Raw genomic sequence first — 26432 nt, forward strand, 5'->3', positions numbered from 1 at the left:
GCATTCATTAAAATTAATGAGGCCATTCCTTAGAAATAATAAGTCTGTATAAATGTTATCTTGCTTGAGAAGATTCAAATATCCACAAGTATGTTGCCACTACAGAGAGAGCAAGGTTAGAATACGGATTGCATGAAGACGGACGGCAGCAAGCAGTCGCCTTTGCGCGGATTCAATTTCATGGTTTATTTAAACAAGCATTTGACATCGCGTTGACCTCCCGCTGGATCTCTCCAACACAGCGCATGAATTAAAGCCAACAATAAATCTCGGCTAATTTACAAACGTTCGCCGATTCGTTCTTGCTTTTTGCTCCACAAAATCCATCAGCGAATATTGCGACTGCAATAAGCTCTTGTTTTTACTTTAGTCTGGTGATTAAAATTCACGCAGGTTGTTTATGTACCTGGATGATTTATTGTTTTACTTTAGGCAGGCTCCCCAGCTGCTGTAATTTGATTATGCTGGGCGTTCTCAGGTGGAGTGGTGGCTTGAGACGAGCACACAAACTCTCTTTGCCACGCGGATGCAAATGAGCCAGCCGACTAGGTTTGTGAACGCATGCTCTATCAGCATCCTCAAAAACAAATAACTAATAGAAGGCGATGCAGTGAATTACACTAAATGAACCAGAAAGACAGACACCTTTGCAAAACTAACACAAACCACACACATATTGAGATCCTTATACAGATTTGCTGCCTCAAAGCGACTAAACTCATTTGTTTTCTATGAGGGTTGGTGTCTTGAGACTTGTGAGTCGAAAGCGACAGTAAAGCCTAATTTTATGCAAATGAGCTGTGACATAATGCAGCAACTACCAATGGGAGATGCATCTGGTACAGTGGAAAGATGTACAGCTATTTGATGACCTTCAAGAATTTCATTGCTGTCAGCCTTTGACGGCCTGTCTATGCTGCCAGCGAGCACCGAGACACATCTAAACCTGAACGCACCTGTTACAGTCAACAATGCTGTCTTCACTGCAGGTGTACAGCTGGAAATCTTTATTGTTACATGGGTTGTGTTTTGCATGAAATTAATAGGGCCTACTAAATTATTATTGGATGAATCACATTAAAAGCTGTTCGTAAACATCTGTGACTGTTCATTCTATAGTACTGTAACTTGCTTCTACTAATACACATGATGCTGTGAGCAAGCAAATGAGGCCGCTGCAATGTTAGGCACAATATAAACTTGATAGTAGTCTAGACATTGGGCTGGAGGTGGGTCACTGTTAGGCCTCTGATAGCGCCCTGCTCCATACTAACCGCATGCCAATGAGACTACTTAAATGTGGTTGTAAAATGGTTATGAAGTGTTACCATTGGTTATGAATTACCTGAAAGTCAGTTTCAATCACAATGGTGTACTAGCTGATTGGTTGAAACCTTTACTCAATAACTTGTCATCAAAGTCACTGAGTGCAGCTGTGACACATCAGAGGAGACCTGGCCCTCCCGGCTGAGACTTGTTTCTCCCGAGGTTTTTTCTCCATTTATTTATCATTGGAGTTTGGCTTGCTCGCCACAGGGTAGTGTTGGCTTGCTCAACGGGAGACTGCATTTATCAGATATTACATATATCTCATGTGTTTTTCTTATTTTCTCCTGTAAAGCTGGTTTGGAACAATGCACATTGTGAAAAGCGTTATATAAATAAAATTGAATTGGCACACGAATTGCAGGGTTACGGACCAACCAGCACCTCAGTTTGTGGCTGAACTAGGTCATTTGTTGAAGGTCTGTGCTTTTTGGTAAATTGCGTATTTAATAGCAGCAATAAACCCATTCGTTCCTTCAGCTGAGTGGTAGAACAGTGTATTAGCACCGTAAAGATCATGTGTTTTATTCACAAAGAAAACACATACTAATAAAAAAATGTTTTCAGTGAATGCACTTTTAGTCGCTTTGGATTTTTTTTAAAGGTCCAGTGTATGAAATGTATCCGCATATAGCAGGTTGGGTTTGTGAATTGCAACTAGCGGCTCACTCCACCTCTCCCTTTTGCAGCACTACGGACGCTGCAGAACTAAGATGTCGTCACGTTGTTGCTTCTTTGGTGAAGAAGATAACGTATTTATGAACATGCTTTGTAGCTTTGAGCAGTTTGTAAGTTTAGGGATACTGTAGAAATATGAGGGGTCCTGCGGTGTATGTTGATTGAAATAACAAATTTTAAGGTAATAAAAGCATAACACTTCATTATATAAGATCTTTACACCCCTGGAGACATTGTTATGTTTATTATATTACTGTCAATAGATCCTCCAAAAATGTTCACACTGGACCTTTAAGGTAAAGTTTAAATGTATGCCACTCAGGTCTGGGGTAATCTTACCAATGGTAAAATCACTGATGTACAGCTTTTGTAAATTATAGCTCTATTATGCTTACAGTTTATTTCGATAGTCTACTTTAGAAATTCCACTAACTTATAATTACTAACTGCAGTTTGTAGAATGTCAAAATTGTATGTGTTTGTTAATTCATGAAAACAAGTTTTTGACACTTTTCTGACATGTTTTTCATTTAGAAATCGTATTTTGCATGTTTTGAATTAAACACTACATCGCCATTATTCAGCGCATTCTGATTTAGCTCAAGATGACAGATGTATCGATTATACCACACATACTAATCTTTGTCTCGCATTATGGATTGAAACGTCTCATTTAATCAATTCACATTGTTATGGGGTGGCTACAGGAGCGCTTTCTACGTTGCCATTGGTATTGTGCAGAACTCCACTAGCCATTAAATTGGGCTTAGATCCCCACATATCGAAGCAGTAATATTAGCAGCACATGAAAGGGTTACTCTAATGAAATGAGGAATCTTCTGGAGTTTTTGCGCTTTCTGTGTGTGGAGTTAATGAGTGCTGAAGAGCTTAGCTGGCAAGTGTGACAGAGTCTTTTAAGGGCCATAGAAAGTTCTCAGCCGTGTCCTTTTGAGTAGTCAGCAAACATTGTCACCTTTGTAAGTGGCTGCATTATTAAGATGGTCTCTGTCATGAGCCAAGATAAGAATAAAATGTGAACAATTGGGAGTGAAGATGAATTGAATGGGAGAGCTGTAGGGATGGAGGAGTGAGGGGAAATAATTGTGCTAAAAATGGACAACCTGACGCCCCAATCAGAATGTCACTACTGTCAACCTTTCTGTCTCTAGGGGATTCTGTGAAAAGGGAACGAGGGTGAGAAAGAATGGGAAGAGTGCTAGAGAGAGAGAGAGAGAGAGAGAGAGCGGGAAGAATCAGAGTTCTACCATGGGAGGCGAATAAAATGGAAAGACAAAAATTCTCAAGAATACATTTGTTGGAGGATCTATTGACAGAAATGCAATATAATATACATAACTATGTCTTCAGAGGTGTATAAAGACTTTATATAATGAAGCTTTATGTTTTTATCTTAGGAGCTATTTCTATCTACATACATGGGCGCCGTAAAGGGGTGGAAGGTTAGGACGATTCTAAGGGCCCAGCCTGATTTAGGGCCCAGAAGAGCAGACCCCCTTTTTATTTTCCTACTTCTTTTCTCTTTTTTTAATACATACATTAAATATGCTAGGGCCCCTCGTGCACTAAATGTGTATTTTGTCCGTTTTGACCATAGATTTAATATTTAAAAAACAAATAATGTATTTACTGTTTCGGTCACAACCCTCCCTGCTCCCTCTCACAATGGTTCATTCCACCTGCGCTCGCTAGTGTAGCGTCTCTTGCTTATTGGACTTGCCGCAGACAGTGACACACGCAGACACGTCACATCAAAAGTCAGGGAAACAAAAACGGAAAGAAAAGAAGTCAAGAGAAGACAGAGAACGCCAAAGTCGACAGTATGTCACACAGTTTTTCAAAAAGAAAGGTAGCTTGACCTATTCCTGTATTCCAAAACTTATTTTTGTTGCTACATGACCTGCTTTTATCTAGCGAGCTTAGTAAAATAATTACTGAATTATGATTTACATCCAACAATAATAACATCTCTGCTGTCTCCGGGACGGGTTATCATGTCTCGTAGACACAGATTCAGCGGCTGCTGCACACCCACGTCCCCCACCCCCCGTCCCCGTCTCAGCCGAACAAGGTGAGCCTGAGCACGAAACTTCGCGAAGATTGAAGCCTCTAAACACGTCTTATCTACTGTGTTCGCCACATGATGATAACTTCGCAAAACAAAAAGTGATCTACACGCTTCAAAAATTACAAAATTAGTTTGCCGTGTCGTGTGTTCTGTGAAGTGACAGTGCGGCTGCTAAGATCGATACTGTCAAACTTGACGTTCTTAATATGAATAAAATGCCCCAGAAAAATATAATATAAAATTGAATAAAACGTGTCTCTACTGTAGCTGATGTTTCCTGAATGAGCAGTTTGACCCAGCTAAAGCTTGTTCATGTTAAGTATATGTCAATACATAATGTTCTCTTGTGCTTGCAATTGCAATTGAGATAATAAATGTTCTCCCTTTTATGTAAACAAGTACATATTTCTAAAAAAAATTCTTGTTTTTGTAGGCTTTGTACTCATCTTTAGACATTTTAACTATGCAATGTGCTAAGTATCTTTTTTTAAGTATACAGGGCATGTTTATTGGGTTAAATTTTATCTGTAAAAAATGTAGGGGGCCCAGAAATTTTGGTTTCCATAGGGCCCAGAATTTCTGCCGGCACCCCTGTCTACATACACAGCGTGTCTCCTAACATGGAATTCACTGTGTTGTTTCTACAGGAGCCCTAAACAGACAAACTTCTCTACAGAACGTGTTTCGTAAATAAGTTTGCGTTTTGAGGTTTATTATATTCTACTGTACCTATAGTATGTTATTATTGTGATTAGTCTGTATATATGTACTGCAGCTTATTTCTGTTTTGTAAGCATATAACAAGCAAAATACTTGTGGTAATTGATTGTATAACTTTTCATATCTGTAGAAAACAAATGCAAACTATAATATTCACACCATCCCTTCTCTGCTTTATACAGTCTCCACCCACGTTGCTCTGAACCGAAAAGAGCAAACGATCTGGTCAGAGAGCAAGATTTGAAATTCAAATAGGAATCAATAAGATGTGTTAAATTCATGTTTTTACATCTGTTCCTCTCGAAATACATCACAAGGTCACGTTTTGAGAGCATGACATGACTGTGTGGAAGGTGAAAGCCACACGGATGTGATTTAAGGGTCTTAACATGTTCGATGTCTTTGTTCTAAAGTCAAATGATCCCCCTGTCATGGGATCAAACCCTGTCAAACACAAATCTGGGGGGATCGTGATTGTTTCTTGTAAATCTGAATCAATGGATTAAGCTCAATTATCGATGTTACTAGGTATGTAAACTGTGGGGATAAACGTATGCAACTCATACAGGCCGCTTTGTAAACAGGCTTATCTAACCAGCCGGTGAACCTCTAAATCAAACAAATACAGGGAAAGATCATGTAGATGATTTGGGAATAAAGAGCTGAATCTCATCTGGGAACACAAGAAAAGTATAATGTATTAGAGAAAAATCAGCAGATAGGACACAATAAAATGCAAGTCTGGCAACGCTTTGTGTGTTTTAATACATTTTTATAAACTTTTTTAAATAAGCTTGTAAAGGAAATGAGAGTCTTGAAGAAATACACAAATAATTACACAGCTCTTTGCTTGGTCATGTGTCTTATTTCGATAAATTAGTGTTTTTTCATCAAAACAGCATTGATGTATTACCATTGTACAGTCGTAAAACATGATACTTATTATTAAACTGTACATGTCCTGTAAATTTATGTGTATACTCAAATGGTAATTCTATGGTACTTTATGGTACTTTTTAGGGTTAGCTAGTAAAATAATTGTCTTAATATGAGAATGTGTGGGTGTATTATGGGCTTAATTTATTTTTTCTTGTACATTCTAAAATGGGTTCCCAAAATCACACTAATACTTCCACCCTTAGCCTGACTGACTATAGAAGCCCAGCCAGCTTAGAGCTGGCGTATAAATCTTTTTGCTTAAAAATGGGTATAATCATTTTAAAAAGGAAAAACCTTACAAGAAGCTAAAGAAAAGAATACATTTTGTCAGCATTCCCTTGCACTAGCGTCATTACTTTATAGGTCTTGAGAATTTTAACAGAATTAATTTAACATTTACGGTGATACAGACTCATCTTTTCTTCATTTATTACTTTCTCTGCTTTTGTCCTCAAAATTCTTTTAATCCTTGACCATGTTTGAATGTTGAATGCACATAGACTACTTTTCTGTAGTTAACAAGGTTTAATGCACTGCCGTTCATCAGTCTGTATAGACACTATGTTGAATAAGTTCGGAATAGATCTTCTCGATTCATTTAGTGTAACAAAAGGCACAGCTCTGTTAGACACCCTGTCAATAGTCTCTATGTGAATGCTGGTGAGTAATAAAATACGAGCGGCTTCTGAGGAATTCTTTATTGCGTTTGGCACTACTCAGCTTTGCATTTATGTTATTATATCGTTCCAAACCCTGCTGAGCCACTTATGTTCAGTTGAATTTGCAATTACAAGTATATTAAAGCTTGCATATTAAAATAGAGGTTGTCTGGGACAATTTTATCAACAGCTTTGATCAAATTCAGCAATACATCAGTCTGGCTGTGCTCATATTCAGTACAACAGCATGATTGTGAGTGTAATGCTGCTTTTATACAATCAGCTGAATGGACAATGTAAGATAATATGAATGGAGAAAAATAGAGTGTGATAAAGCCTTGTGTGTGGAACTTCAGGATATGCCATTGCTGGCTCAAAACCCTAGCAACTTTTTTAATAACCTTCTAGCTCTGAACTGTTACTGGTCCAGTTACTTTAGTTACTGGAGTAAAAAAAATGCTGAACTGACAATGAGACCTGTGTTTACCTGTGTTTCCTGCGGCATTTACACTAATGAACTCGCTGACTTTGTCATAGTATTGTTTTTGTGGTCTGAATATTACACAACATTGACTCAGTACAGTATTAGCACTCGTGGGATTCCTCGTCCAATCATATTCAAGGTTTAGAACTTCGTATTGTTTGTCAAATATGAGTCATTTCATCACAGTGGTTTCGCCACCGTTTCACACAAGCATTAAGCAATAAAAGGCTGTGCTTTATAGAAATTTCAGTAAAATTCTCTAGTCATCAGACAAAATACAGTATTTACAGTATTTGCAATCACGGATACACTGACTACAGTTATATCTATATCTATATTTGCATTACATACACTGCCAACTGAGCTACAATCTACCAATTCCGCTAGAAGAACAATTTGATTAGCTACTAATATTTATTGCTCCTCTCATGTAGTAATATTTTACAGCCATTCTCCTAATCCTTACCCAACTATATCTTTATAAACTGTGCATCAGTTTTGCTAAGCCTCCTTAAAGGTGCAATGTAATGATTTTTACGGCATCTATCAGAGAGATTGCGATTTGCAACCAACGACTCACTCCACACCATTCCCCTCCCTTTCGAAACACTACGGTGGCTTACACAGAACAAAGATGTCCTTACTTTTTCGCTTCTTTAAGATAATGTTTTTACGGAACACATTCTGTAGAGCATTCTCTTAGAGCTTCTGTACAAACAACATGGCGAATTCCATGTAAGGGGACCCGCTGTGTACGTTGATAGTAATAGCTCATCAAGGTGATACAAACATAACACTTCATCATGTAATGTCTTTAAACACCTCTGAAGACATAGTTACTGTATGGATAATTTATTGTATTTCAGTCAATAGATCCTCCTTAATCCTGCATAATACAAATAAAAATTCTTCTCAAAACTGAGCTTTACAACTAACATAAATACAGTAGGCTATGTTATATATATCAAGAATATTTAAATGCATAGTTAACATGTCAATTGTCCAAAGTTAGACATTAGTTTCGGCCACTTCTGTTGCACCCTTTAAACATGGTAAAGTCAATATTATACACTTTTTTTTACTAAAGTACTCTTTATGTTAGCCATTAGGAACATTTACAGTGAGCTGTAATTATGTTTTTGAACCACATTCACTGTCAAACAATGTTTGCGCAACCACTAATAAGCTTTGCCATTTAGTTACAAAAGTTTTCTTCAAGTGTCATCCTTATTCAGTGTGTTAACTGAACTCTTGAAAAGCTTCCACTGAGTGGAATCCAGCCACAGTCTGGAGGACTGTGTCAAAACATGTCATCGTGTAAGGCAGACTGGCAAATTTAAGTCAGTGAGCAAAAAGTCCTCCGCACAATCTCCGCTGCCTGCTAGGAGTACATCACCTTGTGGGTGGAATGGGTGCAGCAATAGGCTATGCTGAAAAGGTAACAGCCGGCTTCACATTTGCCAAGCATATCATTTATCGTCCTAGAGTGCCATTGATGCAGAGGAGGACTGTTGTCTTGTGAGGCGATCTTACATCAGCACTGTGGAGGAAAAATGATGGAGAAAAGTTTATGTATTTTAGTCACCGTGCTTTAATTCAGCAGCAGTTTCCTTCATTTGTTATCTTGTGGTTGAAAAACCGAGAGAGCACAACATTTTATGTCCTTTTATTGAAGCTGATTAGATTTATGTGGATAGAAGTATATTAAAGGCAAAACAGAGTAACTGGAAAAAAATGAAGGAATTATGAGTTTTAGTGTGGCATAGTGTGATTTGGTAATTACTGCAATTTTTTATTTTCAAAAAATATAGCTAAAGCCAAACCTTTTTGCCACAAGACAGATCATAATTTAAGTCTTAAATGACTGTAGCTATTGTATTATAGCCTGTATATGTGTCTCCTCATAGGAGTAAGCTGTGTGGACGAGTACGATGAAGTAGCCGCCGTGTCTGCGTGTCTGCAGTGGGCCGGGCCGATGCTGTCACGCTTCAGGAACTGTTGGGTGCCATGCAGGGATGACTGCACTTTCAGTGCCTGGTCTAAATTCACAGAGTGCACTGGCTGCGGGAGCCGACGTACTCGTAAACGCACCCTGACAGGTGAGAAACTGCCACTGTTCATTAAATTAATGAGCAAAAACTATGAGATGATGTTTCCTAATGATTAAAGATCAGGGTGGAGCCCAGGTCTGCTACAAGGGCGATCTCTGAATCACCGAGCAAACTTTGGTAAGTAAGGGGGATGTAGCTTTGTGAGAAAGAGTTTATTTATAAAGCACCTTGAAACTGAGCAGTTATAAAATGCTTTAAAGAAATCTAATTTCTCTATTTAACATGCCTACAGCAGTGGCAAAATGTGCATATTTCTATTCGCTTTTAATGTTAGATTAAATTATTTGAATACACAAAAAAAGCAAAAAAATTACTTTAATTTGTATCATTTATTCGAATTTTGTTTATCCTTGTAACAATAAAACAAAGCTGAGCTTCAGTTTCCATCAAAATGCATACACATGTTTTTAATACATCTTAAGTAAACGTTTTGAGTTAAGACAACAGATTGTTGGGCATCACTTTTGGCCCCTCCTGTAGATGAAAATAGCATTTCTGAATCACTTGAGGCACCAGACAAAACAGGAAGAATAATGATCGTTTCCAAACAGGTTACTCAAACAAGTCTTCTGCCCTGTCTGCCCTGCTTGTCCCGCAAACCATCGTTCAGGCATAAAAGGTCATCCGGCCCCACATTAGCTATTGGTTTGCCAGTAGCTGAAATTTCTGTTCTGCTTTGAACCTGCTTTGAAATAGCCAAAGAGCCAAAATGTTTAGATGATTAGATTTATTTCATTTAATTTCTGAATTTGGCAGACGCTTTTATCCAAAGCGACTTATATTACGTTATACTATACATTTGTTTCTAATTATGTGCAATCCCTGGGAATTCGACCCACGACCGGTCATGGCATTGTTAACGCCGTGCTCTTACCACTGAGCTGTGCATATTACATCCTATCATCGAAAAATCACCTTTAACATGTTATCATTCCATTATTAAATACAAGCACCTTAAAAAATGTGTATGTGTTGAAGAGTGCTGGAATGAGCTATCAAAGAGCAAGTGTTACTGTTTGAGGAAATAAAGAACAAGCTTTAATCCCTTCATTCATTGCCGTCACTAGGGTTTAGTCTAGTTTATATTCGAATATGAAAATGCTAAAGTCGAAAAGCTTGCTTAAATCCTGACAAGTTAAGACACAAATTAGTGGCAGAGTTTTAGTAAGCTCATGCCAAATGTTTTCAAGAGCGTCACAATTGAGAAATATCACTATAACATACTTCAAGTCAGTGTTGGTATCTTCCTGAGTGATGAAAAACAGTAGATTTGGAAATAGCCATTATTTTAAGTGTGTGTATGGTGCCTTGTTATTAAGAGAATTAACCTTCATTGTTTCATTAACGGTCCTCTATATCTGAACTTTTCTCTGTTTTCTTCTGTTAACATTACTGCTGAAAGCCAACTTGTTATAACAGTTCTGTCTGTCATTAGATGTCAGAGCCGTGCTGTGAACTTCTCTACGGGTAGATTTCGAGCTGTCTATTATTGCATTACTGCAGGGTATTACTTTCTGCTTTAGTTAGATTGTTCCTATAAAAATCATGATTTGCTCATTAAGATCCCTCACATCTTACGACACGGCGTGTTCTCCGCATCAGGTAGACTTTCAAAGGCCTCCAATACCTGATGGTTCCCACATCTAAGGCGATCAAACGCTAGAATGTCAGATTATATCCAAAAACAGTAATTAAACCAAGAAAAACTGCATGGTAAGGATGATCTTGTCGCGTTCTTAACTGACACACAATATCTAGCAGGTGGTGGTTTCTGAAGGTGTCTTCAATAATGAATCATTTCTGTGTGTATGTGTGTGTCTTTGTGTGTGCGTGCGCGTTCTTGTGTTTGTTATATACATATGCACAAGTAGGCTACACACACTCACGCATACTGTAGGTGTGCAGTGAAAGCAGGGAGCAGACTGTCAGTAAGGTTGCAGCGCACTGACGGTGATTTCACACCGTAAGGATGTTTTCTATCACTGAGTGCCTCTGAACACCAAAAACAGATGGAGGGTGGCAAACACACAGCAGGGAGTCTTCTGGACAACATTCAGAGAGTACGTTTCTCTTTTCCACACCTCTCTGACAGTGCCCATCATTCGCTCCCATTCTCTCTCTCTCTCTCTCTCTCTCTCTCTCCTGTAATAATAGATCATACTTGCCCCCTAAAATACTTAAAATCTTCAACAAATCAGGAACTACTTCATAGGCACAAGGTTACTAAAAATGAATCCACTTGGAATCTGTCAACCTATGAAATCGAGTAATCCACCTACCGAGACACCAGTGGGTTTGACTGGATGACAGATTCCAAGGCACTGTTTATTTTTTTGTGAAAGTATGGCTGTGAAGTAGTTCCAGGTTCTTGACTGTTCAAAGTTATGATTATCTACATTAGGTAAAATTATTTGAACTTCAAAGAACCATGCAGCATTCCCTAGAAAGATCCTGTAACAAGTATGCTGGCTAGGCAGGTTGTAGAAAATAAATTATGTAAAAATAATTCAGACGTACTGTAGCATTTCACACACATATTTACAATTATATGAAATTGTTCTATTGTTTTTATACACAGCTTGTAATTGGGTTTCACAGTGTACCGGTGCTATCGTATAGGTTCGTATAGATTTTTTAAACGGTATTTAAAACGGTATCTTCATTAAATATGGGCTTTACTTAATATCTAATGATTTGTGGCATAAAAGAAAAATCAATAATTTTGACCCATACAATGTGTTTTGGCAATTACAAAAAATTTTCCCATGCTACTTAAGAGTTTTGTGGTCCAGGGTCACAATTGTCCCAAATTAGTTACCAATTTAAATTAGTTACCACATGAAAATAGTTGATTTAGTCTTATAATAGTAAAGTATTAAAGTATTATAAATAATAACATTTAGGCACTTCCTGCATCTTAAATTTACATTTACAAAAATAACCACAAACAAGATATCCAAAAATCAACTTAAGCAGTCATCTAAACATGAGTCACATTATCAGGTATTTCCTTTACACAAAGGACATACATTTCAAATGTTTCACGTGTGATATAGTATGGTTTTGGCACACTTTCATGTGAATGCCATGGAAACTTAATACTCATGTAAAAACTCATATTTTTCACATAGAATTTCAGGGTTAAAAAAGTTCTCTGCACAACTAATTGACCTTGCTGATGGGTCCTCTGTCCCCTGGACTTTCTTTATTCTCTAAGCTTTTGTGCATTTCTGACTCTTTTTCAGGAGCATCTCCTTTCCCTAGCCTTGACTATTATCTTTAGTTTTAATATTAAAAAGAACATTATGTCCTTAGGAATTTTTCTCTTCATTTCAACTCCAAATAGGAAAATTTTGAAAATGTGTAAATGAAGAGGACTGTCAAATACACCACAAGTAATATACCGTACAGTATAGAATAAGTTGTATGTGTTACACGTTCTCTGGCAGCAGCTGTTTTTTTGTATAGGCACGAGTCACGACTGCGTTATATATATATTTAACATGCGCAACACCGGAAAATATGGGTCATTATTTTAATATGATGTGTAATGATATGCATTTTAATGATATTTTTACAAAATATTACCATTACCAGCGTAATCTCGCTGAAGGCGCACAGACTCAACATTGTTTGCGTCTTGTTTGCGTAATTTTCGTTTTGGCACACAAGCATCATTACTGTTACTCACAGGATAAACTGTGCATTGCATCCGAAATTACTCGCTTGTGGTAAAAAATTCCAGAAACGATTCCAGATTTAGGGGGGCCAGTGGGGGGGCCAAGTGTGCTGACACCGAGGGGCCCCCCCAGAACCGGCCTTTACACACACACAGACACATGTGAATGGCTTTTTTACTTTAGACATAATAATCTTTATACTGTACAAATACTGTATCCCCTTAAAATCACCCCATCCCTAAACATTCCCATCACACAAAACTTTCACCATTTTTACATTTTCAAATATAATTTTTTTACTAATTTAGTTTGATTTATAAGCTGTTTTTCACATGGGAACCAAGGTCAAAACATACTGGTATTATAAATTTGTTGACTTATTTGTTGATATTTAATCCTGACCTCTGGCATTGCATTTTGCTGCATTGCCACGTCGTTGTGTGTGATCATTTTCACGTATGAAACCGGCTTTATATTTCACAAAAAAACAGTTTACTGTACACTTTTCCTTACATGTGAATCCATAAACCTAATTATGCAACATTATTTTTACATTCTCATTAATTCTTTGTTTTTTAATTGCCTCTATCGATCGAACAGTTGAAGAGGCGACACCTTTGATGCAATAAAAGAACAGAAAAAAGAATCATAATGATGTTTTTTCATCAGTGTTGTCTTTCATGCTGAGCTGTCAGCAAATCGTGCAAATTTCGTTCACACATCACAGCAGAACCCTTCATTTAAATGGGGCATTCTTTCGTAGTTTTTGAGGCTTTGATTGTGTTATTTGGCTGTTTAACAATGGATGTTTATGTTTCTAGTTTCAAAAAACGCTTTATATTTCACATATTTCAAGTGGATTGTTCACCGCTGCCCTCTTCTAACAAAACGACTGGATCTCTTCCAGTCTATATAAAGTCCCTCCTTCCGAAATGGTCGGATTGGTAAAGCTGACCAGGTCTGTCGTGATCGCTTAGAGTGTGTTTGTGAAGATGACCAACCCATACCATATCAGCGAGCTTCCGTTTCTCAGGCTGTTGTGATTGGTCGGTGCCCGTCGCAGTGCAAGTGTATTCATAACATTTTTGAAATAAACAGTAAGAATAGCGTCAACTTCACTTTATCCGTTAAAATCATGTGGATCGATTGAAGTGTAACTGAGGTCTGCAAGTGCATGTGCAAAAATCAAAAATTTTCCCCCAACTATGGCGAGGGAATTGACACCGGACCGAATGGCATCATTATAAATTTACACTAATAACAGAAGCGTTAGTTTTGCCTTTTTATATTCGACCCGAGTTGGATAATAAAACAAGCAGATTAGAGACTTCTCTAAGGAAGGCCTCACCTATTTTTTGGTGTATTCCTTTGGGCATAGGTTATGAAAAGCACTCGGAATAGTGACATCATGTACCCGGGAAGTAGAGGGCTGTAGTCTGATTCAGCCTTCAGACTTCTCTGTAGTCCTTGAAAAGTGTATTCTGTTAAAGACAATATCTCGCTTGGCACTGAACTTTGAGCTTTATCATTTTGCAGGTATTATTTATGATCTAACAGCAACATTACCCACTATCTAAAGGTTGAAAATGGGATCTTTAATCTATCAAGCGCACATTGCACCTGAATCCTTGACATCAAAGCAAACTCACTGTGTTTCGGCTCTTGGTCAGCTGTAATGGGTTTTCAGCATTCCTGTACATAATTGTCCAGATTTAATAGGAAGATGTTATTGTACTTGACAGGCCCGTGGACCCTGTTGAACGTTAGTCCTCAGTGTCATTGATGGCATGTCTGAAAGAAGCAGCTCTCATCACAGACAGATCCTTTTATTTATAACCTAATAATCTTCATCATGTCTAATGGACAAGACTAATTTGAAATGTTCCGGGAAGTGAAGTGTGCAAAGAGGAGCTAATAGCCTCTTAAACAGAATCCTTTATTTGTGAAATCTATTAATTTCTCTGCTCATTAGATAAATTAGATGTATACGGTCCACTGAACATGAAAGTGGTGTGAGTCTGTGTTTGTATTTAAGTGAATTGGGAAAGTAGAGAGAGAGAAAAGAGATTATCTTTGTCAAATGTCAAGAGACAGTATCATCCAAAACAAAGTCAATGCTGATATACACCTGTGACAGAACTGAGCCGCTTTTATTATTTAGCAACAATTACATGTCATCATCATCTACACACCATTATGTCGTTTCAAACCTACATGACTTCCTTTTTTCTTGAAATACAGATTTTTGTTCAGTTTTTCAATTCTTTTAAACCAGAAGTTCGATAATTTTTAACTTCGTATTTGGACGCATTTCTGAGTGAAAAGGAGTTTAGAGACAGTAAGATGTTGGCTGTAACTTGCGTTTTTGCGTTAATTGGATGTATAAAAACAGCTGTTTCATTTTGAAATGGCACAAGCAGCAGACTAACAGTTGAAGGGGGGAGTAAATGGATGCTCCACCCATGCCGTCTAATTTACCTCATTTGAGATGGCTAGCCAATAGAGGACCGAAGTGCATTTTCAGATCTTAATTGAAGATTATGTGGGCACATGAATTTAAAAAAGAAAATGACCCGCACTTATTAGCTATTTACAATAGACGCTGCAACAATTCCTGATTTTATTATTTAAATAACACTTTTAAATAATACCTCTAATTCAATAAATGGGAACAGGAACTTTCAAGCTTGAAAAAGATTCTCACAGGTAGTTCTACAAAAATATGAAAGTGCTACATACCTGTTTTCCAGATCTTCTCTTAGCTTTGTGTGAGAAAACATTGAAATTAAAAATAAAAAATATTTTTGAATTAACATTTGGTTTCCATCAATGAACATAAGCCTAGTGGCGAACTTCCGATGTTGTCAGAAGTCGGGATAGTTTCCCAAAATACCTTACAGGAATCCTGAAGGATTATAGTTCCACATTGAGGAATCCTGTTGGACAGAACGAAAAACCCACAGGACAGGTTACATTCCCTAGTGAAATCATTAAAGCAATTTTTATAATATTTGATTGTACTTTTCTGTGCCTTTAAAGCTCCAAAATTCCCTAGTCATTGTTATTGCATGGAGAACAACCACAGGGACATTTAGATTTTTTTTATTTCAGTGATATTTTAGGGTTTACAACAACATTAATTTGAGTAAATAATATCAAATATCTTTTGGAATGGTGTTTTTTTTTAAAAGCATTTACTGTAATAAATATTTGAAGTTCTTCTTTCTTGTGCTTGTCGCTTGAAATTCAAAACCGTTTCCATTTCAATCTACTCAGAATAGTTTGGTAATGATTCCCCGGGGATGTTTGCAGTGGCACTTAGCAGGCCACAGTTGACAGCAGAATGAATAATAGTCCCAGTTATCTATACATCATTAATGTTTTAATCATTTTCAAAGACAGCTATATTACACACTCCAGCTCCCGGAGTGCAGTCTGGAATCCCATGTGGCTGCAAAAGAGCTGTTTTGGCACCTAAAATTTCACATGACTGATCTCTGTTATTCGTCGCACATCTTTTTAAATCGGCACGTTTTTCTCTCACTTTCAGGTCGGAGCAGAAAACAAGAGCGTTGTCAGAAAGAAGACTTGTACCCTCTGGTGGAGTCCGAGCCATGTCCGTGTGTTGAGTTTGTGTCTCGGCCATTTGGTAACTGGTCGGCTTGTATTCTGTCAGAGACCCCGGCGCAAGGATCTCTCCAGGGTTGGAGAGGTCGTAGGGAGGCACGTGACTGCGGTCAAGGTCTGCGTTACCGAGCTGTAGCCTGTCTTGACCAGCAAAACCAACTGGTTAACCCAGACCTCTGCAGCGAAACAGGTTCGTACACCCGTTCCTTTCTCTCTCTTTCTCTGTTAAGTTAAGTTATCCTTCCTCTACCGGGAAGGCGAGGAGTCATTAGTCATAAAGGAAGCTGTGGGGTGCCCTGAACTGTCAGTGTGAATTAGATAGAGGTCTCAGCATAGGCACCCTGTGCTTCTTATAACGTTGTCAGTGTGATCCTGAAAGGCAGGGGCTCCCGCACACTGATTACTTAACACGATCTCTCTCCCAGGTATGGCGGAAGAGGTGTGCCACATGCCCTGCCCTCTGGACTGCAAACTGAGCGACTGGTCGGCGTGGTCGTCCTGCAGCGCCCCCTGTGGCAGCGGGTTGAAAATCAGATCTAAGTGGCTACGCGAAAAGCCCTTCAACGGCGGGCGGCCGTGCCCCAAATTAGACTTGAAGAATCAGGTGAGATTCGCAGTCCCGAACGGGATACAAGATCGTGCCTGCAGCAGAATTTCTCTGCCATATGGTGAATCGACGGTGAGAATGAAATAATGAGAACCATTAGGGTCTATGATCACGGGGATGATGATTTAGATAATCGCTCATGTAAACTGTTTCATTTAGGGCATTTAAGAAAAACCCATTTTTCGAACGCTTGAAATATCCCCAACGGAATATATTTAAGCAGCTTAAAGATACATTTTGCATTATGAGTACGGTTAGCGTTCAACTCATTACCATTTCACTGACTAATGCATGCCTCATCATTAAATGCAGTTTACAGAACGTACTTCAGCCTCCAAGCCAAAGTATAAGCAAACACAATTTCTCTAGCAGAAAGATGGCACAGAGATGCTGATAAGTATCCGTGTAAATACTGCTCCTTCCTTAATGCTGTAGATTTTCTTCATGCGAAACACGCCATTTAGCGATGACCATCTTCTCATGATCTCTCCTCTCCTCCATTGACTGTTAGTCAGAGTGTTTTGTTGTGCATTGTTAAAGGGAAGGTTCACTCCAAAATAAAAAAATGTAATCATTTATTCACCATCATGTTGTTCATAAGCTCAGTGTGACTTTTTTTTCTATGGAACACATAAGAAACTATTTTGAGAAATGTCTCAAGGAGTTGTGTCCCTACAATGGTGGCCAATAGGGGCTAGATTTGTTTAGTTATCAACATTCTTCATAATATTGTCTTTTGTGTTCTGCAGAAGAATGAAAGTCACACAGGTTTGAAATGAGAGTGAGTAAATGATGAAACAACTGTCCTTTTTTGGTGGTCTCTTTACATATTGTTAGTAGAGCATGTGAAACTCGTATTCTCATTAGAGGTCTTCACGGGTCAACGTGGACCCGAAAAACTCGCACAGCCATCAAGGTTTCAGTATTGAATGCATTATAAGCACTTTATGAACAGCTTAAGCGCATGTTCGTGTAGGGTACATTTGAGCAAACGCACACAGAACCGTAAGAACTCGGACAGAAATAGTTTTGCAAAACATTTCCGCAAAAACTAAAAATGTAAAAGTGTAGCACATTCTCATTCATCTTTAAGAATATTTGCGACAGCTCGCTTCCAGATGGGTCATGTTTAAAGAAAAATTATAATATAAATGTGCTACGTGTGCTAGAATAGGCTGTAGAGGACATGGCGGTCTCTAGAGGTCGGTGTGCAGATGATTCAGCGTGCGTGAAAAATATTCAAATGCATTCTTTTGCGGCCGTGTGTACAGATGGTTAAGTGGCTACTAGCAACTTTTATGGACCCACTGTATAACATGATTCAAAATACCCCCTCAGCCGGTAGCAGAGTTTGCCTTGGCTTATACTATATATTATAGGCTTATATTATAGAGACCGCTAAGGTTAGACCAAGATGGCGGCGCGTGAACATCGCGAGGCTCAGCGTCTCTCCAGTTTTAGCAATTATATAGTGTTTTTCTTGCTCATCTCGGGCCTGTTCGTTAAGAACAGTTGTGCATTCACAACGTACACCCGGCATGAGCTTTTGGATATCGGTTTGCGCATTCCCGGAAGTTATATCAGCAACATTCAACTCGTCCCTGAGATCGTCAAAACCTCCGATGCTACGCACCCCACACGGCCCGGCGGAAGTGCTCGCCGGCGGCGTCGAGATCGTAAACAGAGGCGGGGAAAACGCGGAGGGCTAAGAGCTAAGCTACAGCTAACACCACACCGGCTCTCTTTACCCAGCATTTTCCTTGCTAATGTACGATCATTAGTGAACAAAATGGATGAGATTCGACTCCGCATCATCAACAACAAAAGACTTTTGAACTGCAATGTCATAATCTTCACGGAAACATGGCTACACAGCGGCATACCGGACAACGCTATTGAGTTAGCGGGCTACAACACACACCGCGCGGATAGAACGGCAGAGGAATCCGGTAAGACAAGAGGAGGTGGACTGTGCATTTATGTCAATAAAGCTTGGTGCACGAACTCTGTTATTGTCGGGAGACACTGTTCGGCTAACCTTGAGTTTCTCATGGTTAAATGTAGACCGTTTTATCTGCCACGGGAATTCACTTCAACCATTATAACGGCAGCTTATATTCCACCGGATGCTGATGCCAAGCTTGCTATGAAAGAACTTCATGCAGCCATCAGTAAACAACAGACTGCTCACCCGGAGGCTGCATTTATTGTTGCGGGAGATTTTAATCACTCTAACTTAAAGACAGTGCTCCCTAAATTTCATCAGCATGTTTCCTGCCACACAAGAGGAAACAAAACTTTAGACCATGTCTATACAAACATGGCTGAAGCTTACACCGCAACCCCCCTCCCCCACCTGGGTCAATCTGATCACCTTTCTTTGTTCCTCACCCCCAAGTATTCACCTCTCATTAATCGTGTGAAGCCATCAATGAAGACCATCAAGGTGTGGCCTGCGGGGGCAGACTTCACACTCCAGGAAAGGTTTCTACACACAGACTGGAGTATGTTTGCTTCTCAGGCCACCAGTGGCTCTCACACGGATATAGACAGCTACACCTCCTCTGTATTGGACTACATCAATACCACCATTGATAGTGTCACAACTCAAAAGCAGATCACCATATACCCTAATCAGAAGCCATGGATGAACAAGGAAGTGCGCCTCCTGTTGAAAGCACGCAACACCGCCTTCAGATCAGGTGATGCACAGGCCTATAGTACTTCCAGGGCAAATCTGAAGAGGGGCATCAAAAAGGCCAAGCACTGCTACAAGTTGAAGCTAGAGGAGCATTTTACCAATTCTGACCCTCGACGCATGTGGCAGGGCATCCAGGCCATTAGTGACTATAAACCCAACCACTCCATCCCCATAACCACAGATGCTGCCTTTCTGAACGAGCTTAATGACTTTTATGCACGCTTTGAGAGAGACAATAAGGAACCCGCCACCAGGCTCACACCTTCCACCGACCACCCAATCATCACAGTAAATTCCACAGATGTTTTCACTGAACTAAGCCGGATAAATGCGCGCAAGGCTGCTGGCCCTGACGGCATCCCTGGTCGCGTACTCCGGGCATGTGCGGAGCAGCTCGCTGGGGTCTTCACGGACATCTTCAACCTGTCCCTCGCCCAAGCAGTGGTTCCAGCATGTTTCAAATCCACCTCCATTGTGCCCATTCCAAAACATTCCAGCCCGACATGCCTGAACGACTACCGCCCTGTAGCACTCACACCCATTGTAATGAAGTGCTTTGAGCGGCTGGTCCTGTCACACCTAAAAGACTCTCTACCATCCACACTGGACCCATACCAATTTGCCTACCGTAGCAATAGGAGCACAGATGATGCAGTGTCCATGGCGCTGCACTCCGTGCTCACACACCTGGACAATAAGGACACTTATGCACGCATGCTGTTTGTAGACTTCAGCTCTGCATTCAATACCGTAATCCCTTCCAAGCTAATCATCAAACTTGGAAACCTAGGCATTAACAATACAACCTGCAACTGGATTATGGATTTCCTGACGAACAGGCCTCAGCTTGTTAGGCTAGGCAACATCTGCTCCACCACAACCACCCTCAACACTGGTGTACCACAGGGCTGCGTACTGAGCCCCTTTCTCTACTCCCTTTTCACACTCGACTGCAGGCCTGTGAATGGATCTAACTCCCTCATCAAGTTTGCAGACGATACAACAGTGATTGGTCTCATCAGCAACAACGATGAGACTGCTTACAGGGAGGAGGTACGGCACCTGGCCACATGGTGCTCAAACAACAACCTGCTCCTTAACACTTCAAAGACAAAGGAGATCATCGTGGACTTCAGGAAGGCGAAAGGAGGCACACACGACCCCATCCACATTAACGGGACGGCTGTTGAACGTGTTTCCAGTTTTAAGTTCCTGGGGACCCACATTTCGGAGGACCTGTCCTGGACCACCAACACCTCATGCCTGGTCAAGAAGGCTCACCAGCGTCTCTTCTTTCTGAGGACACTGAAGAAGAACCAACTGTCTTCAACTATCCTGGTGAACTTCTATCGCTGCACGATAGAGAGCATCCTGACCAACTGTGTCACAGTCTGGTACGGGAACTGTTCTGTTGCTGAGCGCAAGGCACTGCAGCGGGTGGTGAAAACAGCCCAGCGCATCACAGGAACTACACTCCCTTCCATTGAGGACATCCAAAATAAACGCTGTCTGCGTCGAGCTCGCAGCATTCTCAAGGACTCCTCTCACCCCGCTCATAGACTGTTTACTCTCCTGCCTTCCGGTAGGCGCTTCAGGTGCCTCCGGGCAAGAACCAGCAGACTAGGAAACAGCTTTTTTCCCAGAGCTGTTTCATTATTGAACTCTGCTCCCCACTGATTTCACTACCTCTCATAACTTTAACTTAATGCTGCTATTATAATGTTTACATTGCACTACAGGGCTGCCATGCATGACGGAACTGTACACACCAGTACTTCATGTATCGGCTCTACCGGACTGTTTACACGCATCATTTGCACTCTATACTGCTCACTTGCACACCAGGAACATTACACTGAATGCTCATTTGCACTAATGGACTACTCTCATAACTGCATTAACTCATCTACTGCACTGTAACTTTCATAACTGCATTAACTCATCTACTTCACTGTAACCTTAATAACTGCATTAACTCATCTACTGCACTGTAACTTTAATAACTGCACTAACTCACCTACTGCACTGTAACTCATCTATGGCATTATTGCATCTATCGCATAACAAACTGCATCTACTCATCTATTGCACTATAACTTCAATAACTGCATTAACTCATCTACTGCACTGTGACTGTATATCTGCATCTACTCATGTATTGCACCGTACCTTTAATAACCACATTAACTCATCTACTGCACTGTAACTTTAATAACTGCATTAACTCATCTACTGCACTGTGACTGTATATCTGCATCTACTCATGTATTGCACCGTACCTTTAATAACCACATTAACTCATCTACTGCACTGTAACTTTAATAGCTAATGTCTGTAACTAATGCACACTCAAGTCACTTGCACTATTGTATAGTCTATATTGTTATCTGTTCATAACCTCCTGTACATTAATGTTCACAGTATATAGCCTTCTGTATATATTGTTCATAGTACATACCGATTGTCATATTTTCATAGTACATGCCCAACGTAAATTATTTTCCTAATATTGTATTCTGTATTTATTCACACTGTATATCTGCACTTGCTAATTGCACTTCTGGTTAGACCTAAACTACATTTCGTTACACTGTACTTGTATATGTGTAATGACAATAAAGTTGAATCTAATCTAATCTAATCTAATACCTTCTCTGATCTTCTGGGGAGATGAACTCTCACTGTTAACATTTTGCAAACGGCCGCTCTGTGGCCATGGCAGACGGGCTGTACAGCTGGTGGTTTGTGACCCGGCCACCTATGCGAAGGTGTGGAGGTTGGAGATTTTTCACAAATATTGTGGAATGTCACCACCAAAGCCACAGTGGAGACCGTATGCGTGTTTGGACAATTTTATGGCTTATGGGTTGCTCTTTAGGACATAATGAGGTTTTTCAGTTTAATGAGAAATGAGAGGTTTGCATTTATACTGTACGAAAATCATCTGAATATTGAATATCTAGACCTTGATTTGCAAGCAAAAATAAGACATTTTAGGAGGCACTGGGCTAGGATTTTTTTAATGAATCTGATGGGAGATCAGAATAGGCTGCTTGAAGTGTAATGCAAGGCTGGCAAATGTTCTCTTAAGATCAGGTTTATGAGGGTATCTGTGCTGTCAACATCCCAAATAAGGTTTCAATACCATCACGTCTGCTTCAGATCAAATGTTGTTTGATCGGCTTTGATGTCGTGGTCTCTTTAAAGTAAATTGTTAGAAACGGGAGCTGGCGCAGAAACTTTGTTAACACGCCACGTTCCTCGTGAGGTTTACCTTGTTATGTGTCTTTGATAATCTGTCTCTGGATGTCTGCCCTCTACCTTTAACAAGCAATTCTCAGTTTCCCCCAGTGTGGGATTCTGCTGCTGGAGTCAAAGAGCAGCACTCTGCATTCATCCATTATTTAGACTTTCAGGTATTACAGACTTGGAGAGGCCTGTCACAATCACTAGATCATTCCAGCGCTTTCTCAGACTAGTAAACAGCTGGCTAGCTTCAGGACCGGGGCTGCCTTTCATCCACTTACCTATCGATCGGCTGTCTGAGACACTGGACTGCATGGTCCACGAAACAGGTCCCCGTTTTACTGCGCTTTCCCTCTTTGCTCTCTGCTGATGGTTGGGGTCCTTTTCTGCTTGTTTGGGATGTCCGAATGTTTAGTATTCATGATTCAGTAGGCGAACATTATCCGGATGACCGGTTACATCTGCTGAGGTGTGTGCACATGTGTGCAAAGAACTGAAGAGCAATTGGGTTTAAAAAGTTGTGAAAAATTGTAAATTGCTTGAAAAATTGTTTAGTTGTTGAAGGATAAATTGAGGGGTCCATAGAAAGTATGTAGTATGCTGTACATCTGCATCAGAATCAGAAGAGCTTTATTGCCAAGTGTGCTTGCACACACAAGGAATTTTCTTTGCACAAGGAATTTTCTTTGGTGTTTGAAACTTCTAGTACAGACTTTCAACACAATGACAATGCAATATAATAAGATCTACAGTCTAAAATATTCTAAAATATGCATAAAAAAAGACTGTTGTACAAAAAATGGGGATAAAACATATAAGAGACATTATATAGGGTAGTATATAGTAAAATATACATATTAACAGATTGTATGTACACTTGTGCAACTAGATAATGCCGTAAGTAGAGGTAGTGTTATAAACATGTAGAAATAAAATGTACATATAACAAGGCACTAAAGTGCACACTATAGGAGTAGTGAAAGTGGAAGGAGGGAGATTGCCTCGGGGTCGGAGCTGCTTCTGTGTCTGTCAAAAAGTTTGTGTGCGGAACATAGATGCAGACACATCAACGACCAGTCACTTATTCATCAAATTCAGTACATTTTACAGTTTGGAAAATGTTTTAAGCCTGGGAATCAAACTCATTATCTCAAATGGTTTGTTCATCCAATGTCTGTCATCATTCACTCACCCTCAAGTTGTTCCAAACCTCTATAAAGTTTGTTGTTCTGGTGAACACAAAGAAATATATTTGGAAGAATGCTTTTAACCGAACAGTTCCAAAATTGTTTGACATTTCACATTTTTCAAAACATATATTTTTATGTTTAACACAAGAAAGAAATTAATACAGGTTTGGAACAATTTAAGGGTGAGTTAATGATGACAGAATATTTTTGGGGGGGATTATTGAAAACATTGAAGCACACAGAACCCCAAAGCAGGCCACGTTTCTATTGTACTATACTAAACACGTAACGTTTCATCTCATTATGTCGATAAATGGTGATGATTCTCTGCGAGTCTTTGCCCTGTGATCGTCAGCAGTCAGCCGTGCAGATGGGAGACGGAACGATGAGCGACCTTCTCCAGATGTTTTTTTTTCTCGCACGGTCCCCCACAGTGAGTCACTCGACAGAGATGAGATTGATATTCTTATCTTGCCCGCTTTTCCTGTACTGATGATCATCTGCTGTGACTGGCGCGGAAGAAAGTTAGATGCGTGGAGAGATGTCGTCCCTTCAATGTGCTTTACTGCTGTTCTGAAAATGGAGCTGTGATTTAACCGGCCACGCAGCGCCATGCAACTTGATAAACAAGATCTGATCAGACCACTTGTTGTTATAAGACAGGGGTCGGCAACCTAAGGCACGCGTGTCACAATTGGCACACTGAATGGAAATCAACGGCAAGCCAAGCACTTGCAGTTAAATATTATATTAATTCTGAAATGAATATTATTTGTTTAGTTTACGAAAATGTTTAAGCCCAGTTCGTGCTTCTACGACAAACTACATAGTAATGCTTATTATCAAGTTTAATTATGCAGTAGTTGTCACGTCCGGCGTTAGCATTCATGCAGTTGGCACACAGCCATGTATGCACTCAATCTTATATGCCCTTTACCGACCTTACTTTGAAACAAGATCACAAAATCTGCCTGTAAAAGATGTCCCAAATACGCTTGGCAAAGCATACCGACTTATCGAAGTTTAAGAACAACAGGTATGTGCTTGGTAATATTATTAGCCTTCAAAATATACTGTAAAGAGGGTGGCATATGAGACACAATTCGCTGCGGCCCATCCTTTCTCGAACACCTAACAAGTATCGCACACCGGACAAATCCATTCTGTATGTGCAAGTTGCATTGCGCCCAAGTTCAAAATCTACTCCTGGTGCATGTTATTTTTATTAAACAATATGTGGTATTTGAACGTTATTTAATCAATATAATCCCTAACGCGTTGGTAAATCCCTTATTGTTTTTCTGTTTCTGCTATTAATGTGGTAGAATTGAGTAACACATAAGGCTTTTTGTATTAATGCGCTGGTTTTTTTCGTCATCCCAAACAGATATATATATTTTATTGTCTCTAGGATGAAGGTTTTTTGTACAAAAAAGATTATGTTGATAAATTAAATGTATTTATGTGTGTGGCGCCCCAGGGTTTTGAACAGAGACCAGAGCTGTAGCGGAGCACGACCACCAGACATCACATGGCGCAGCTGGTTTTTCTACCGTCACAGAATACAATAAGGTTTTATTTGTTAACATTAGTTAACTACATTATTAGCATGACTAAAAATACTTTCACAACATTGACTCCTCTTAGTTAAGATAATAGAACTGTTATCAAACAAATTAAAAAAAATCTTTGATGACCATTTCTTATAGGCTTACAGGTATAGGACCAATTCAATGCTTTATGTTTTTTCCTTAAAAATATAATTTTTCTTCAAAAATGATTCTGATATTACAATAACATACTAGATGATTATATCTTGATAAATTTGTATGGCACACCATGTCAAAAAGGTTGCCGACCTCTGTTTTAAGATTCCTTCATTTTATTCACCCTCAGGCTACACTCTTAAAATAAAGACGCTAGACAGCCATTAGAGAATCATGCCGTTATGGTTTTATAAAGAACCTTTAATATCTGTAGAATCTTTCTGGTTCCTGAGACAAAGGTTTTAAGAACCTTGAATGGTTCTTTGGGAAACCAAAAATAGTTCTTCTGTGGCTTCTCTGTGAATCAATTATTATAAAGAGAATACTTTAAACCTGTATTTTCCTTTTTTGCCTATTTATTTTGTTCTCTATGACAATGAATAGGGATTTATTTTTGTATATAGTGACAAAAAGCATCACTCTAATGCCTCCATACATAAACGGCCCAATGTACAGACACATTGTACATTTTCCTTATATTTAAAAAAAAACATTTCTAGATGACGTTTTCTATCTGATTCAAAAATATAAATGATGAGCTTGGTGAGTTCCATTATGTCATTGGAAGAGATATGTTTTCTTCATGATTTATTTCATTTGATATCTATTTAT

The 26432-nt window shown here is 39.4% G+C and overlaps 1 protein-coding gene across 1 annotated transcript in view; it reads left to right on the top strand.

The window, feature by feature from the left end:
* thsd7ba (thrombospondin, type I, domain containing 7Ba) overlaps nt 1-26432 on the top strand; it is a 189456-nt gene that overhangs the window by 132108 nt on the left and 30916 nt on the right. Inside the window, exons 14-16 of the mRNA XM_056754951.1 lie at nt 8800-8991; nt 16234-16500; nt 16736-16914. Coding sequence (XP_056610929.1) covers nt 8800-8991; nt 16234-16500; nt 16736-16914 — 638 coding nt within the window. The remainder of the gene's footprint in view (nt 1-8799; nt 8992-16233; nt 16501-16735; nt 16915-26432) is intronic.

The sequence above is a fragment of the Triplophysa dalaica genome, chromosome 8 (assembly GCF_015846415.1).
Source record: "Triplophysa dalaica isolate WHDGS20190420 chromosome 8, ASM1584641v1, whole genome shotgun sequence".
Classification (NCBI taxonomy): Eukaryota; Metazoa; Chordata; class Actinopteri; order Cypriniformes; family Nemacheilidae; genus Triplophysa; species Triplophysa dalaica.